Here is a 16,854-nt window from a genome sequence, read left to right as displayed (position 1 = left end):
CAGCAGTTACTGTGTGGCAGGTGCTGTCGGGCCCTTTCCCAAAACAGAATGAGCTAACATTAGGACTTACAACAGCTCTGTGAGGAAGACACATACCCATTCTGCAGACACTGAACCCCGAGGCCCAGAGGGAGTAACAAGCTGCCCCAGCGCACAGGGAGGCAGTGGTAGAGCTGGGATTTGAATCCAGGACACCTGCCCCCAGGGTCCAGGCCTGGTGTCCCAGCTTCCTAATGGAGGGACACGGCAAGGTTTCAAACAGAGAAAGATGGTCAAATTGCCCTGACAGCATCACTTGGGGATGAGCTCAACAAACATTCAGCAGCTAAGTCTGCAGGACTTGAAGATATATTAGACATAGCCTGGTGGAGGAAGCGGGAGAAGGCTGGGAGCAAAAGGAAGAAGTGAGTGGAGACCACGGGGGTAGGGCTCCGTGGGGCTCAGGCCAGGAGGGAAGGTGCCCACACGCTGAGAACCCATCTCTATCAGGGGACAGGCTGGGTCTGGCAGGAAAGCACAGGCAGGAAGGGGCCCCTAAGGAAATGCCTGTGCTGAAGCTCCCCTGGAACACTGATAGGAAAGGCACCGGTGCTTCAGGTCGAGGGGAGCCCATGTCCCAGCCCTGCGCGGGCCGGCCGCTGGGGCAGCGAGGGTTAGAGAAGGGCGTGGCAGGGTGTGCAGTGGGAACCAAGGACCAGGGGTTCGGTGGGGCCGCCCTGCAGGCCTGGCTTGTCTCCCAGGAGGGATGTGGTGTCCCACAGGGTCTGGGGCGTGTGTACGGGAGCGGGAGACACGGCCAGGGCCAGATCTGGCTCGCACAGCTCGCCCCAGCCACGGGGTGGGGGACACACACTGGGCTCGCCCGGGCAGAAAGAGGCGCGAGTTGGCCACGCGGCTCTGGAGGTCTCGCAGGTGAGCAGCGGCGTGAGGGGGTTGGGGCGGGCTGGGGACGGACTCCAGGTGCCCGGGGGGCGCAGGCGGAGGGCGTGAGCGCGGCACCCAGGCCTGGAGGCTGGAAGCGCCCTGGCGCCCAAGAGGGGACGGGGTTGGAGCGGCAGGGGAGAGGGGACCACGGCCGGCCCGGGCCATTGGTTTGGAGCCGGTGCCGGGAGGGACGGGGCCGAACCGTCCTGTCCCCGGCGACCGCGGTCAGTAGGCGGGCGGGCGGCAGGAGTTTGGAAGAAGGGGGTTAAGGCTTGGGGCTTGCGGGGAACGCCGGGTCCACAGTGGCCGCTGGAGGAGACCAAGGTCCAGACACCGGGGATCTCACCGCCGGGGCTCTGAACAGCTCGTCTAGGCCAACTCTTAAACTTCCCCGGCCACGGCAGCTGGGCAGAAAGAAGGAAGCGGGCCGGCCCGCCGGAGGGGCGCCCGCCGACGGTGGCGACCGGGGAAGTTCGGCGCCATCGCCCCGGCCGCTCCACTTGTCCTCCCCTCCCTCCTCCCCCCGCCCCGCCCCCAGCCCAGGCCGCAGGGAAAACCCGGGCCGCCTGCCGGGAGCTGCCACCCCATCTGAGCTCAGAAACACGTTTTACTCCTTCCACCCCCACCCACCCTCACCACGTGGCTGCTGGTTTCCAGTCTGTTCTCTCCCGGTTTTAACGGGGCTCCGGACACCCCGCGCTGATGTCACAGCCTCCCAAAGGGGGCTCAAGCCCCAATGTGAGAACCCTATTCCTGGAAAAGCTGGGTTTCCCTGGAGACTAGGAAGTGAAGGGAGTCGTCAGTCAAGTTTGTTTACATCGTAAGGAGCTTCCAGATTGTTCCCAAGAAGGGGGGGGGGGGGCGGGGCAGTGGTAGAAGGCACTGGAGACAAAGGAGCCCAGAAGAAGGGGATGGCTAACCGGGAGAGGCCTGGGCAGGGCAGGGCTGCCTGCTCGGGAAGCCTCGGCTTCCTGGATCGCCGACGCCCCCACCCCCCGCCCGCTATTGACCGGGTTGAAGACCCAAGATCCTCCCCCAATCCCCCCGCAACCATCTGACACTGTTCTAAACACTTTTAGGATTCCCACTTAGAAATTATCTTTTAAAGCAAGTTAATTACCCATACCGTGAATTATATACTTCACGTGTGCAAGATATGTACTCAGTCGCTCAGTCGTGTTCGACTCTGCAACCCCTTGGGCTATGTAGCCCGCCAGGCTCCTCTGTCCACGGGATTCTCTAAAGAACCCTGGAGTGGGTTGCCATGCCCTCCTCCAGGGGATCTTCCCAACCCAGGGATGGAACCCAGGTCTCCTGCATTGCAGGCAGATTCTCTGCCGCAGAGCCTCCATCATACGATATCTCAAATTACACAGAAAAATAAGTAAAAAGAGATGGGCCTTTTAACAAAATCATGATGCGTGCGTGGGCTGGGTCAGCATGTATGATCACCAAGTCCCAGAATTCCAGACTAGGGCCTGCAGTGCCTTGAAAGATGCAGTTTTAAAACAAACCCAAAGTAGGTAACAGGGAAGCCACCGGCGCAGACGGTAAAGAATCCTCTTGCAATGCAGGAGGCCTGGGTTCGAGAAGATCCCCTGGAGGAAGGCATGGCAACCTACTCCAGTATTCGTCCCTGGAGAATCCCCCTGGACAGAGGAGCCTGGCGGGCTACCGTCGCAGAGTTGGACACGACTGAGCGACTAAGCACAGCACAAAGTAGGTACAAAGGCTCAAAGAACTAAGCAAAGGCCGGGAGAATTCGGGACTGTGTCCCCTTTTAACATTCCCCGCGCCACCGCTCCCCCTGCCTTGGGCGCAATCGGGCCTAAGGACAGGACGAGTCCCCATACTGGAGTGGCGGGGGAATGGTGGTTTGTTCCAGGGCCCACCTCTGGTTCAGAACCAGCCGAACAGACCCACGAGGCTCTGGAGTTCCCCTCTGCTCCCCCTGCACACACGCTGGTCACCCCTCGCTCACAGACCGCTGCACCCCACAACCAGGCTGGGGCTCTGAGCCTCCGCGTTAACGAGGCTCTGGCAGGCACTTGTTGCCCGAATTCCTAGGGCCCTGAACCTATAACCGCTGCCCCTGGCAAAGAGATGCGCCCTAGACCCTCTAATCGCTGCCCGGACCCCCCCAAACCCCTAACCATGGACCTGAGCCTGCGATCAAGGCCCCAAGCATATACCTGTGACACGGGACTGGACCCCTCACCCCGGCTTTGATCCCCTAAGCGCGGCCTCAAGGCTCGAAACCTAGCCCCAGGCCCATAGTCGGGGGGTCCCGATGCTGGGGGGATCCGGAGCGCACACTATCTGGGGACACGCTTTAACCACCGAGAGTTTACTTTTCTGGACTTCCCAGAGCTGCTGGCACGGGCGATCAGCCCCCGGGGCCTGGACAGAGGTTTGGGTCGGGGGAGCGTTAGGCCGACGCGCGCCAAGCGGGGTTGGCGGGCCAGCGGTGTGAGGCCGGCGGGGCGCAGAACGCCGCGCGCCGGGGCAGGTAGGGCTGGGAACGGCGGCACCGGAAGGCGCGAGACCCGCCGGAACGCTCCGGATAGCGCAGGCGCACTGCGGCGGGCGCGGGCACGCTTGGCACGCAGGCGCCCTGAGGCGTGGGAGCGCGCGGCGCGGCCCCGAGGAGGGGGCGGGCGGCCTCCAGTGCGCAGGCGCAGGCGCGCGGCCGCGCCGGCGGTTGGGGAGGGTTCTTCCGGAAGGTTCGGGAGGCTTCTGGAAAAGGCGCCGCGCGCTGGGCGGGCCCGCCTCTATATAAGGGCGGCGCGGGGGCGGCGCGCCAGTTGCCTCTGCGTCCCGGTGCTGCGTCGCTGCGGAGCCCGTGCTAGTCCTTCAGCCAAGGTGAGGGGAGGCGGTTGTAGGGGGACGCGGGGATCCACGGGCGGGTGGGCGGCGGCGAGGGCAGCCCCCGGAGCCCCCTGAGGCCGGCGGGCCCGGGGCCGCCGTGATTAACCCGGTAGGCCTCGGGCCTGCGGCGGTCTCCCGTCCCCTCCCCCCCGCCCTCCCCCCGCCGTCGGGAGCGAGTGGGCCCCGGGGCTCCGGGGTCGTGCGGGATGGTGAGGGCCGGGGTCTGCGGCCCCGGAGGGGGGTCCCCGGGCCGCGGGTGGGGGCGCCCGGGCCGAGCGGCGGCCGTGCGGCCGGCGTGGGCGGCGGCGGTGGCGGCGGCGCCCGGCCCCCGGAATGAGGTCATCCTTTGTCAGCCGGCGCCTCCCGCGCGCCCCGGTCTCGGGAGCGGGAGCGAGACGCGGCGGGGAGGGGTCCGGCCGGTGGCCTCACGGGCTCCGCGTTCCCCGGCAGATGCCCGAGGAGACCCAGGCCCAGGACCAGCCGATGGAGGAGGAGGAGGTGGAGACGTTCGCCTTCCAGGCGGAAATTGCCCAGTTGATGTCACTGATCATCAACACTTTCTACTCGAATAAAGAGATTTTCCTGAGGGAGCTGATTTCAAACTCGTCAGACGTAAGTCTCATTGCGGAGTGGGGTGTTTGTGTGAAAGGGCACTGTTTTAGGGGGGAAGTTGCGTGTCATCACGTGTCTTTTTTTAAATAGGCCCTGGACAAGATCAGGTATGAGAGCTTGACCGATCCCAGTAAATTAGACTCGGGGAAAGAGCTGCACATTAATCTCATACCGAACAAGCAAGATCGAACCCTCACCATCGTGGACACCGGCATCGGGATGACCAAGGCCGATTTGATTAATAATCTGGGCACCATCGCCAAGTCTGGGACCAAAGCGTTCATGGAGGCTTTGCAGGCTGGCGCTGATATCTCCATGATTGGCCAGTTTGGTGTCGGGTTTTATTCAGCCTATTTGGTGGCTGAGAAAGTGACCGTCATCACCAAACATAACGATGATGAGCAGTATGCCTGGGAGTCTTCTGCAGGAGGGTCCTTCACAGTGAGGACTGACACAGGTAGGCACCCGAGAACAGGGTGGGGTGCTTTAGGCACTGGAGCCCCAAAGAAGGGGTGAAGTTTGTGTGTAGCGTTTAAAAACCTGTTTGCCTGGAGGGTGATAGCATGCATATGCACTTGTGGTTGGTTATCTTGGGCAAGGCCGTTAACTGCCCTGAGACTCTGCCCAGTTGTAGTAACCACAAGCTTCTGCTTCATAGACTTTTCGGATAACTGCCCTAGAGAGCGAAATAGTATTTTTTTTTGCCTTGATCAGGCCATTGTGATTGAAATTGGCCTCAATCTCTGGACTTCCTTTTCAGGAGAACCGATGGGGCGTGGAACAAAGGTTATTCTGCATCTGAAAGAAGACCAGACTGAGTACCTGGAGGAGCGGAGAATAAAGGAGATTGTGAAGAAGCATTCTCAGTTCATTGGCTATCCCATCACTCTTTTTGTGAGTTTCCATGTATCCTGTATATGTAGGTTACTAAAGTGATTGAACTGAAATCCTGTTAGTCATTCGTGCTTTTTATAAGAGATCCAAACTTGCACTAATTTCCTGGGCTGGTGGGTCGACTCCTGTCAAGGTTCCCAGGGCTGTTAATAGATCCTTCAGAAATGGGTGAGTAGCTTTCTGGCTACTAGTGTTTCTCAGGTGGTATTGGTGTAAGTGCTGCAGTCTCCTTTAGCCTTTTTCCCCCAGTTTTGTGGAGAGGTGACGTGATTTGTCCTCCTTTGAAGGTGGAAAAGGAACGTGATAAAGAAGTTAGCGATGATGAAGCAGAAGAGAAGGAAGACAAAGAGGAAGAGAAGGAGAAAGAAGAAAAGGAGTCTGATGACAAGCCCGAGATAGAAGACGTTGGCTCAGATGAAGAGGAGGAAGAGAAGAAGGATGGGGACAAGAAGAAGAAGAAGAAGATCAAGGAGAAGTACATCGATCAAGAAGAGCTGAACAAGACAAAGCCTATCTGGACCAGAAACCCTGATGACATCACTAACGAGGAGTATGGAGAGTTCTACAAGAGCCTGACCAACGACTGGGAGGACCACTTGGCGGTCAAGGTGAGTGACTGCTAAGTGCTTCCTTCTCTGCAGATGTTGGAGGCTGCATTCTGTTCCTCGATGCCCCATGCTTTGCCCAGAGTCATTGTTAGGTAACTCTGGTATACGTGAAATTTTTTATTGCTTCAAGTTGTTTGCCCTGTGTTAATCTTGATTGTTTTATTATAGCATTTTTCAGTTGAAGGACAGTTGGAATTCAGAGCCCTTCTTTTTGTCCCAAGACGAGCTCCTTTTGACCTGTTTGAAAACAGAAAGAAGAAGAACAACATTAAGTTGTATGTTCGCAGAGTTTTCATCATGGATAACTGTGAGGAGCTAATCCCTGAATACCTGAGTAAGTATAGTCTGATAGAAGAAACTCACTGTTACTAGTCTAAGAGATTAGTCCTGTCGGCTCCTGGTTTTTAAACTAAACATGGGGAAAATCATTCATCTTTGGTTTTTTGGGTTTACGGATTTGTCAGTTTTTGTCTTTGGAGTGACTGGCTGCATTTGGTCTGTTTCAGATTTCATTAGAGGTGTGGTGGATTCTGAGGATCTTCCTCTGAACATTTCCCGTGAGATGTTGCAACAAAGCAAAATTTTGAAAGTTATCAGGAAGAATTTGGTCAAAAAGTGCTTGGAACTCTTCACTGAACTGGCAGAAGATAAGGAGAACTACAAGAAGTTTTATGAGCAGTTCTCTAAAAATATTAAGGTTGGTTAGAAACACATTTGACTATTAAGAGTAGTAATCAAACTGATTTTCCTTTTGAAATAACTGAACACAGAGAAAGTCTTTCTAAAGCTAACATTGTCTTTTCAGCTTGGAATACATGAAGATTCCCAAAATCGGAAGAAGCTTTCAGAGCTGTTGAGGTACTATACTTCTGCTTCTGGTGATGAGATGGTTTCTCTCAAGGACTATTGCACAAGAATGAAGGAAAACCAGAAACACATCTATTACATCACAGGTAACTTACAGGCAATAACTGTGACAGTCGATCTTTTTGTGATCCCATAGGAACAGTTGCACATATTTTCTACCCGTGTGGTGGTACACATAATTTAGTAGGAGTTAATCTAGCCGAAATAAATGAGACTGCTGTTAAAAGATAAAAAACTTCTGTTTCTTAGGTGAGACAAAGGACCAGGTAGCCAACTCGGCCTTTGTGGAGCGTCTCCGGAAGCATGGCTTGGAAGTGATCTACATGATTGAGCCTATTGATGAGTACTGTGTGCAACAGCTGAAGGAGTTTGAGGGGAAGACCTTAGTGTCAGTCACCAAAGAGGGCCTGGAACTTCCAGAAGATGAGGAAGAGAAAAAGAAACAAGAAGAGAAAAAGACAAAGTTTGAAAACCTCTGCAAAATCATGAAGGACATTTTGGAGAAGAAAGTTGAAAAGGTGTGTGAATACCATCTTTTTTCTTATATTTTCTGGTTACTAACCCTTCTTAGGGGTGTTAGGTGTCTTTTGAACAAGTCACATATACATAGTCCTTAACATCTTTAAAGACATTAGAACTTAAAAGGAACTTAAAGCTTCGGATTTGCAATAGTATTTGCAAATAGTATTTGATTCATTAATACTCAAGTTCCTTAAATATTCAAATAAACCTGGTGACAAGCACTGAGAATGGAACACCTCTGTGCCCAGTTATCGCTGTATACTTTTTTTTTTATGAAAGGTGGTCGTGTCCAACCGGCTGGTGACCTCCCCGTGCTGCATTGTCACAAGCACATACGGCTGGACAGCAAACATGGAGCGGATCATGAAGGCGCAAGCCCTGAGAGACAACTCGACGATGGGTTACATGGCAGCCAAGAAGCACCTGGAGATCAACCCTGACCATTCCATCATCGAGACCTTGAGGCAAAAGGCAGAGGCTGACAAGAATGACAAGTCTGTGAAGGATCTGGTGATCCTGCTGTACGAAACAGCTCTCCTGTCTTCTGGCTTCAGTCTGGAGGATCCCCAGACACACGCCAACAGGATCTACAGGATGATCAAACTTGGTCTTGGTAAGCCTTGTGCAAGTACCATGTGTAATACCATTGGGGGAAAACCTAAACAGATGACTGTTGAAAAGGGTGAACTTTCAGCAATTTCAACAAAGTTGGGCACTCTTGTTTTTCCATTTGCAAAACACTGAAGTCACATGAGTTAAAAGGGGGTAAATAAGCCCCTTTCGTCATGTCGCTTCTAATTCGCTCAGCCTTGAGAAGCGGGTATGAGGAACCTGTAGTGTTGGACTAATTATGCGGCTTGAAGAAACTTAATCCGTGTTTATTTCCTTCAAGGTATTGACGAGGATGACCCCACTGCTGACGACAGCAGCGCTGCAGTCACTGAGGAAATGCCGCCCCTGGAAGGAGACGACGACACGTCCCGCATGGAGGAAGTAGACTGAGCGCTGCCGAGGCTCGCCTGGCGGTGTGTGCAACGCGCTGTCTCCGTTCCCTCCAATATGTTCTCGAGTATTTCTTTATTTTTGTTAACATTTAAAATCTGTATGGCATGACAACTGCATAAGGGGAGGATAAGATTTCTTTATACTAAGTGTGATACTGTGATACTTTTAGCACTAAAGCAGAGCTCGTTTTTTCCTAGTTTCATGTTGGCTTATTTTAACAGATGGAAGTAGTTAACCTTTGTTGTAAGGTGTGTGTAACCTCTGTTAACTTTGTGGTCTGAAGTGTTTAGCTATCAAGCGGATTCTTTAGTAGACCAAAATTTTCTGTCACTGAAGTGTTCTGAAGAATATACCTTGGTGTTTAAAAGAAACACTTACTACAGCAAGTTTTCATCTTCTGGGATATACTTTTTAAAACTTCCATCCCCTGTAGTTATGACTGCATGTGCCAGGCCTCTAGAAGTTAGTATGTTAAGCTGAACCAACTTGATTGGAGTCACTGTCCATACATAGGGCTTGTTTTCCAAAGAAAAATATTGTTTAGAGTAGCAAAATTATAAGCCTGCCCAGGCATGTTGTAAAGCCTCTGGAAAGGTAACTTGGAGCCAGTTTTGTGAATGGAAATGTAGTGCTCAAGTCACATTCTGCTTCAAAAAGTTGTAACAAATACAGATGAATTAAAAGAAATGATGTGTGATGTCTTACTTGTGGGGGTGGTCCCAGAATGTAAAACATGAGGGGTGCGCCTCTTCCCTAGAGGAGAGTCAAGGGAGCAGGTGGTTGGTGTGGCCTCCCTAGAGCCTACTGCTGTGACCTTAGGGTGCTCAGGCCACATGTTTGGGGGTGAGCCTCTATACTTAAAAGACAGGAGAATGGAACTTGCTGCTTTTGTGTCCATGTGTTAGACTTTATAATAACATCATTGTGCTTTAGAATTTCAATGTCTGAGCTGCACTCTGATGGTATTGGTGAAACGGGATGTGTAATAACCGCCCTTTTACTGCCTTGCCCTTATGAACCACAGCTGCTGAACACCTTCCCACCTGAAACCGTCTCTGCTGCTTGTTCTCTGGTTCTTTATTGAGCCTCAGGAAAGGTGTGTCCAGGAGGCTGCTGACAGACATAAGCACACAGCAGTTGGAGAGGGCAGGGGTGAGCATTAGAGTACTTGGTGGGAGGTCTACCCAGGATTTGGACCTAGAGTCAGAGAGGCCTGGAGAGTCCACAGACTGGAAGGTCTGTCATGGATAGTAAGTGCTGGTGGGTAGTAAGTGCCTGGGTGGGTAAGCAATAACCTTCTTTGATCCTTACCAATCTAATGCAGCAGCAGTTTTTAACTCCCCGGAGGGCTTCCCTGATAGTAAAGAATCTGCAACATGGGAGATCCTGATTCAATTCCTGGGTCAGGAAGATCTGCTGGAGAAGGGACAGGCTACCCACTCCAGTATTCTTGGGCTTCCCTTGTGGCTCAGCTGGTCTGGTGCCAGTGGTCCTGCTGTTCAGGAATTAATAATTGAAGGACAAAAAACAAGTTCTCTTATTTCCCACCTCTAGTAAGGAGACTAAGAATTCCATTCAAATTAAAAGTATTAGTCCTCTATAAAGTGTCTCCAGTGGAAAAAAAATGCCCACAGAGCATTTCCCCCCTGAATTATGGAAAGGCGTGTTAATGGCAGGCGTGTAATTGGAACTGTCCCCCAGCAAGCCCTGTGCTGGAGATGGACCACAGAGACCACAGGTGCCCACCCCTGGGGGTGAGAAGATGAGGTAAAGGACACAAACACCAGGCTGGTGCTGACCTTCAATTGTCAAGGGGTCCCCAACCTACTGCTGCCAAGTCCAGTCTTCACGCTAATGTAACTAGTCCCACGCTGATGAGTGTACAGAGCGCTGGGAAGCAGAGGTGGGTATGGTGCAAGATGGGAATGTGCTCAGTTGCTAACTTGTGACTGACGGTGACCCCCATGGACTCTAGCCTGCTGGGTTCCTCTGTCCATGGGCAAGAGGACTGGAGTGGGGTGCCATTTCCTTCTCCGGGGGATCTTTCCTAACCAGGCATTGAACCTGCTGCTCCTGCACTGACAGGCAGATAGTTTACCACTGACCACCAGAGTGGAAAAAGACACTCAGGGATTATGTGGTTGTGAGAAATCTACAAAACCGGCACAAGGATTCATCAGCAGAGCAAAGTCCTAAGACAGGAGATCAATATATGAAACAAATTTTGTTAGCAGGAAAAAAGTCATCAGTATTTTAAAATGCCTGGAAAACAAAAACAAATTGTAATGGCATACTAAACAGGAATACATTTTACAAGAAGTTAAGCAAGACCCTGCATCTGAGAGCTGGAAAACAGAAATTAGAGACCAAGGTAAATGGAGAAAAGTGAGAGAAGCCAGACAAAAAAAACCACTACCTCCTGTAAGATTTCATAGAATTTTAGGTAAGGCACAGCTATGGAGTCTCAGAGGTTAAAGTGCCTGCCTCCAATGCGGGAGACCTGAGTTCGATCCCTGGGTCGGGAAGATCTCCTGGAGAAGGAAATGGTAACCCACTCCAGTGTTCTTGCCTGGAAAATCCCATGGACGGAGAAGCCTGGTAGGCTACAGTCCATGGGGTCGCAAAGAGTCGGACACGACTGAGCGACTTCACGGCTATGGAAAGCAGGGACCCTAGTGGGGACTGGACTGCAGGGGGTCCAGGAGGGAACTTGGGCCCTGAAACATCACAGCTGCACAGCTGTGTGTTTATTAAAATTCCAGCTTAAAATACACAAAATGGGTGAATTTGAACCATGTTTTGTACATAAACAGCAAATGAAAACAAAGCAGAGCTATAGAAAGCAGAATATAGGGATTCAGAAGCGGGTCTGAGCAAGTCCTGCGCCTCATTACTTCACTTGTAAATCAGCTAATAGAAATACTCAGGAGCCTGTTCTGGCGTTTTCTAGGTAGTGTGCTTAGCAGGTGCCTGGTGTTTAACTGGGGCTCACTACTCAGCCGGTCACCGTGCTTGGGCTCAGGTCCCCCCATACTTTCTGCAGTGTAACCTCCTGCAAGCCCCAACCCAAGCCTCACCCTTCTAGAATTTTCCCTGGACTGCCCTGGTCTTGCTGTCTCCTGGTCCTCTGAACTCACTAGTTGCTATCAAGCACAGATTCCTCATGCTTTCATTGAACACCAGCGAAGGACCAGCCCAACACACGAAAGATGCATCACCAGGGGGTTTCCCTGGTGGTCCAGCGGTAAAGAAATCCCCCTGCCAGTGCAGGGGACGCGGATTCAAATCCTGATCTGGGAAGATGCCGCGGAGCAGCTAAGCCCGTGTGCCAGAACTATGGAAGAGCTTGCGCCCTAGAGGCCCTGCTCTGCAACAAAAGGCGGCCCTCAATGAGAAAGCGCACGCACTGCAATGAAGAGCAGCCCCAGCTCACCGCAACTAGAGACAAACCTGCACAGCAGTGGAGACCCAGCACGGCCCCAAGTAAGTAATTTTAGAGAATAAAAAACTACAGAGAAACACTCATCACTGGGGAAGGCAGCCATGGCAGAGGTCACGGAGCCCCCGTTGTGGTTGGAAGTACAGGGGCTCAGCTGGGGGGGCAGGGGGGCAGGGGTGTGGGGAGGCTCCAAGGGGGTGGTGGTGGGGTGTGCTCCAGGAAGAGGGTGACTGCTGGTAGAGGTGGGGGGCTTCCCAGTGTAACCAAGTCTTGAGAGCCTGGACGTGTTAGGTCTTGAGAAGGGACCCCTGAGCGTCTGAGTGATGAGAGAAAGCTAGAAGGTGAAACCTGCTCAGTGTGCCTTGAACAATCAGCCTTGGGCATGGATTGGAGACTGCCCAGCCACTTAGATGATGGAAAGAGGGTCACCGTGGTCTGCCCTGGGGCTGCGTTTTCAGAATAGGGGGACCCACCCCTTGGGAAACGTCCTCAATACCAGGAATACTTGAGTGGATTTGGTGTGACAAGTCAGCTGCGCCATCTCCATGAGGTTGCCTCATCTTCATACCCTACACATGGGAAAAACAGCACTGAGAAATCCAGGGCACTGCCCCAGTGGCAATCCCACACTTCGGTCTGACGATCCTACCCTCTGTGATGGGGCTGAGGAAGAGCCACTAGGACCAGTCCTGACTCTCCAACAGAGATGTGTTTGGTAAGTATCTGTATCCAAAGTACTTCAGTGTTTGGCACATGGTACTCATATCTCTGTACAAATTCGTCTCAGACCTTCACAGTTTACAAACACTTTCACTTACAGTTTCTAGTTTCTTTGTTAACTTTTCTTTTGTAGACTTCTAAAGTGCACGCAGAAGTGGAGAGAGACGAGTAAGTGTTGACAAGGACACACAGTAACCGGAGCCCTCACACACCGATGATGGGGGTGTAAAGTCGTGCCATTTTGGAAAACAACCTGGCAGTTCCTGGAAAAGTTAAACATAGAATTACCATGTGATCCAGCAATTCCACTCCTGGGTATGTACCCAGGAGAAATGAAAACATATGTCCACAAAAATACATACAGTCCTCCCAGGGTGTCTATTCCTCAGGGGCTTTGTTCCAGGACCTCCAAGGACACCAAAATCTGAGGATGCCCAAGTCTCTTATGTGAAAAGAAGGGTGAAGTCAGCCCTCTGTGTCCTCAGGATATGTGTGCACACATTTTCATAGCAGCATTATTGATCCTAAAGGAAATCAACCATGAATATTCATTGGAAGGACTGCTGCTGAAGCTGAAGCTCCAGTACTTTGGCCACTTGATGCAAAGAGTGGACTCATGGGAAAAGACCTTGATGCTAGGGAAGACTGCAGGCAAAAGGAGAAGGGGGCGGCAGAGGATGAGATGGTTAGACAGCATCACCGGCTCAATGGACATGAATCTGAGCAAACTGCAGGAGATGGTGAAGGTCAGGAGAGCCTGCAGTCCACGGAGTCGCAAAGAGTCGGACACAACTTAGCGACTGAACAACAATTATTCATAAAAGCCAAAAGGTGGAGACAAACCAAATGTCCATCAACTGATGAATGGAAAACAAATATTCCATGGCAGTGGAATATTATTGCCATAGAAAGGGATGAATACTGATTCGCACTCCTTGAAAACTATGCCAAGTGAGAGAAATCAGTCACAAAGGACCACAGTTTTATCCCATCATCTCACTCATACGAAATGTCCAGAGTAGCCAAATCCATAGAGACAGGACATAGCTGCGTGGCTGGACAGGGACCTTGGGGAAGAGACACGGAGAGTCGCCACTTAATGTCTATAGAGTTTCTTTTTGGGGTGTTTATAATGTTGAACCAGAGAAGGCAATGGCACCCCACTCCAGTGTTCTTGCCTGGAGAATCCCAGGGACGGGGGAGCCTCGTGGGCTGCCATCTATGGGGTCGCAGAGTCGGGCACGACTGAAGCGACTTAGTAGCAGCAGCAGCAGCACAGTGTTGAACGTAGATTGTGACGGCTTTTCAGCACTGTGGAAGTAGTAAAAGTCGGTGAGCTGTGCACGTTCCAGAATTTTTGGCTGTGCGGGCTTTCCTTTGGGGTGCAGGGGCCTCGCTAGTGTGCAGGCTTAGTTGCTCCTTGGCTCATGGGATCTTAGTTCCGCCACCAGGGGTCACACCTGCACCCCCTGCATTGGAAGGCAGATTCTTAACCCCTGGACCACCAGGGAAGCCCCAAACTGTACCCTTTAAATGAATGAATTGTATAGTATATATATATACGACTCTCTCAAGCTGTTACTGAAAAAATGTAGAAGGAGTTTGGTCCCTCGAAAAATTAAACAATTAAAAAAAAAAATTAAACAATTAGTATATGGCCCAGCAATTCCACCTCTGGGTATATACTCAGAAATCAGTGTTCACAGCACTGTCATATTGGCCAGAAGGTACAAACAACCCAAACCCTCATCAGTGAACTGATGGATAAACACAGCGTGGCATATACACACAGTGAAATATTATTTGGCCTTAAAAGGAAGGATATTCCAGTACATGTTATGTCATGCATGAACCTTGAGGACAGTATGCTATGTGAAATGAACTAGACACAGAAGGACAAATTACTATATGATTCCACTTATTTTTTAAAATTTTTTGCCTGTGTTGCACAGTTCCCAGGATATTAGTTTCCTGACCAAATTGAACCCCAGGCCACAACAGCCAAAGAGCGGAGTTGTAATCACTGGATTAGCAGGGAATTGCCAAGTATGATTCCACATAATATGAGGTATCAAGAGGAGTCAAATTCATCGACACACAGTACAGAGGTGGTTGCCAGGGGCTGGGGGAGGGGGAGTTGGTATTTAATGTGGACAGTTTCAGCTGGGGATGATGAAAAGTTCTGGCGATAGATGGTAGTGATTGGGTCACAATGACGTAATTGTACTTGATTCCACTGACCTGTACACTTAAAAATGATTGTTGTTGTTGTTCAGTTGCTGAGTTGTGTCCGACTCTTTGTGACCCCATGGACTGTAGCACACCAGGCCTCTTTGTCCTTCACCATCTCTTGGTTTGCTCAAACTCATGTCTATTGAGTCGGTGATACCATCCAACCATCTCATCCTCTGTCGTCCCCTTCTCCTCCCGCCTTCAATCTTTCCCAGCATCAGGGTCTTCTCCAGTGAGTCAGTTCTTGGAATCAAGTGGCCAAAGTATTGGAGTTTCAGCTTTAGCATCAGTCCTTCCAATGAATATTCAGGACTGATCTCCCTTAGGATGGACTAGTTGGATCTCCTTGCAGTCCAAGGGACTCTCAAGAGTCTTCTCCAACACCACAGTTCAAAAGCATCAATTCTTCAGCACCCAACCTTCTTTATGGTCCAACTCCCACATCCATTTAAAAATGGTTAAAACAGTAACTTTCATGTCACGTCTATTTGCACACACAAAGCAGGGGGAACTGTACTGTGAGCCGCTACAGTCCCATCAACCAGCTTCAACAGTTACCGTCATGGATCTCACTTGAGTTCGAGATCTTCTTGTTTATCTATAATTTTACTGATTTATGACTGCTCTGGGTCTTCACTAGGCTTTTCTCTAGTCGCGGCAACTGGGGCTACTGTTCAGTTGTGTGGCAGTGGCTTCTGGTTTCAGAACACGGCTCCAGCGCACACGGGTTCGGTAGTTGTGGTGCGTGCGTTTAGTTGCTCCTCAGCATGTGGGACCCTCCCAGATCAGGGATCAGACCCGGGCCTCCTGTGCTGGCAGGTGGATTCTTTACCACTGAACCACCAGGGAAGCCCTGGAATCTTCTAAGGATCATTATTCATCCCTTTGATAGATGAGACCACTGCAGCTCCGAGTGGTCCCGGGTATAAGGGGGTGCCATGAATGGACCGTGTCTGCCACTACTCACTCCTTAGTGGGTTGTCCACAGACCCTTGACTTTTTTCCCACACCAGCTTTCCATTCAATGACCCCATTCAAAGTGTGTGAGTGATGGCGCCTGATCTTCTCCCCCTGTCTGGCCTCAGTTTGCCCTGCATCCTCCCCCTTCTTTGACGCATTTCTCACAACTGTCCTGCAATGAAAAGTCTGCAGTCCATCTTCCTGCCTCTCCAGTGCCTGTTGGCCGTGAAGGTTAAGCGTGTCTCCGGTTTGTCCACTGCCAGCCCAATGCACCGGATATTTATTTGTGGGCTGAATGAAGAACTGGTGCACACAACTGATCCTTCCCCCCTTCCTGTGGGGATAGCAAATTGTTAAAACAATTGTATAATCTGGGAAGATGTTCGTCCCTTTTCTAAGCCTTCAAGATCTTCTCGAACCTTTGAAAGTGTGATAACAGATTACTCTTCTATAGGAAGGAACATTCCAGGAAGCAGGGCTCTTTGTGAGTCATGGTGTATTAATAGCACCATCAAAGTCTGAACAAAGATCCTGTGACACTGTTTTGGCTCCGAGGAGCGGAGCGTATTTTCTCCCAAGTGTATATGCCTGCTCAGAACATAATCACCTCCTTATGAAAGTACTTTAAAGCCTCGACACTTGGTCAGTGAAAGTTCTAGAACTTAAAATGTGGCCCCTAATGCACTGTTGTGTTTCTTCAATTCCAAGGTAAAAAATAAAAAAAGCTAACAAATCAGAGTGAAAAAATTGATGTCAGCTCTCCACCTTTTAAAAAGTTGCATGGATAGGGAATTCCCTGGCTGTCCAGTGGTTAGGACGCTGTGCTCTCATAGCTGAGGGTGCCAGTTCAATCCCTGTTTGGAGAACTAAAAGATCCCACATCCCACAAGCAGCTAGGTGTGGCCAAAAAAAGGCTGGACGGTGAAGCCAATAAAACATTTCACCTTTGAACTCCATTCGTTGTGCATGGAACCCCATGAGCCCATGACTGTTCCCATCTGGCCAAATGGTCGACACCAGTCAGTCCCCTCCACACTCCATACAACCCGCTTCTGTCCCCTAGGCTTTCTGAAGCAGTTTCTGAATTTCACTGAATCATTTCATCTGTAAATATTTCATCTTTTCCTTAACATTTCTTTGTAATTCAAACAGACTCAAGGTACTTGGCACTTGGTGCTTGGTACCTGGCAATGAAAAATGCAC

General features: G+C 51.0%; 1 protein-coding gene across 2 annotated transcripts; it reads left to right on the top strand.

Moving 5' to 3' along the window:
- The first annotated feature begins 379 nt into the window (after positions 1-379).
- Positions 380-8,987, top strand: HSP90AA1 (heat shock protein 90 alpha family class A member 1). 2 transcript variants are annotated; one of them, XM_069558906.1, is made up of 11 exons: positions 380-912; positions 4,243-4,404; positions 4,495-4,861; positions 5,165-5,298; positions 5,586-5,906; positions 6,075-6,240; positions 6,413-6,603; positions 6,712-6,859; positions 7,023-7,291; positions 7,575-7,908; positions 8,188-8,987. In XM_069558906.1, the coding sequence occupies exons 2-11, from the start codon at positions 4,243-4,245 to the stop codon at positions 8,295-8,297; spliced, it is 2,202 nt and encodes a 733-aa protein (XP_069415007.1). In that variant the 5' UTR covers positions 380-912; the 3' UTR covers positions 8,298-8,987. The 2 variants fall into 2 exon arrangements, with proteins under 2 accessions (XP_069415007.1, XP_069415005.1); XM_069558904.1 differs by lacking the exon at positions 380-912 and adding an exon at positions 3,554-3,786.
- Positions 8,988-16,854: the final 7,867 nt, after the last annotated feature.

The sequence above is a fragment of the Ovis canadensis genome, chromosome 18 (assembly GCF_042477335.2).
Source record: "Ovis canadensis isolate MfBH-ARS-UI-01 breed Bighorn chromosome 18, ARS-UI_OviCan_v2, whole genome shotgun sequence".
In the NCBI taxonomy this organism is placed as follows: Eukaryota; Metazoa; Chordata; class Mammalia; order Artiodactyla; family Bovidae; genus Ovis; species Ovis canadensis.
Note: the sequence above shows the minus strand (reverse complement) of the source record. Positions and strands in the feature narration are given on the sequence as shown.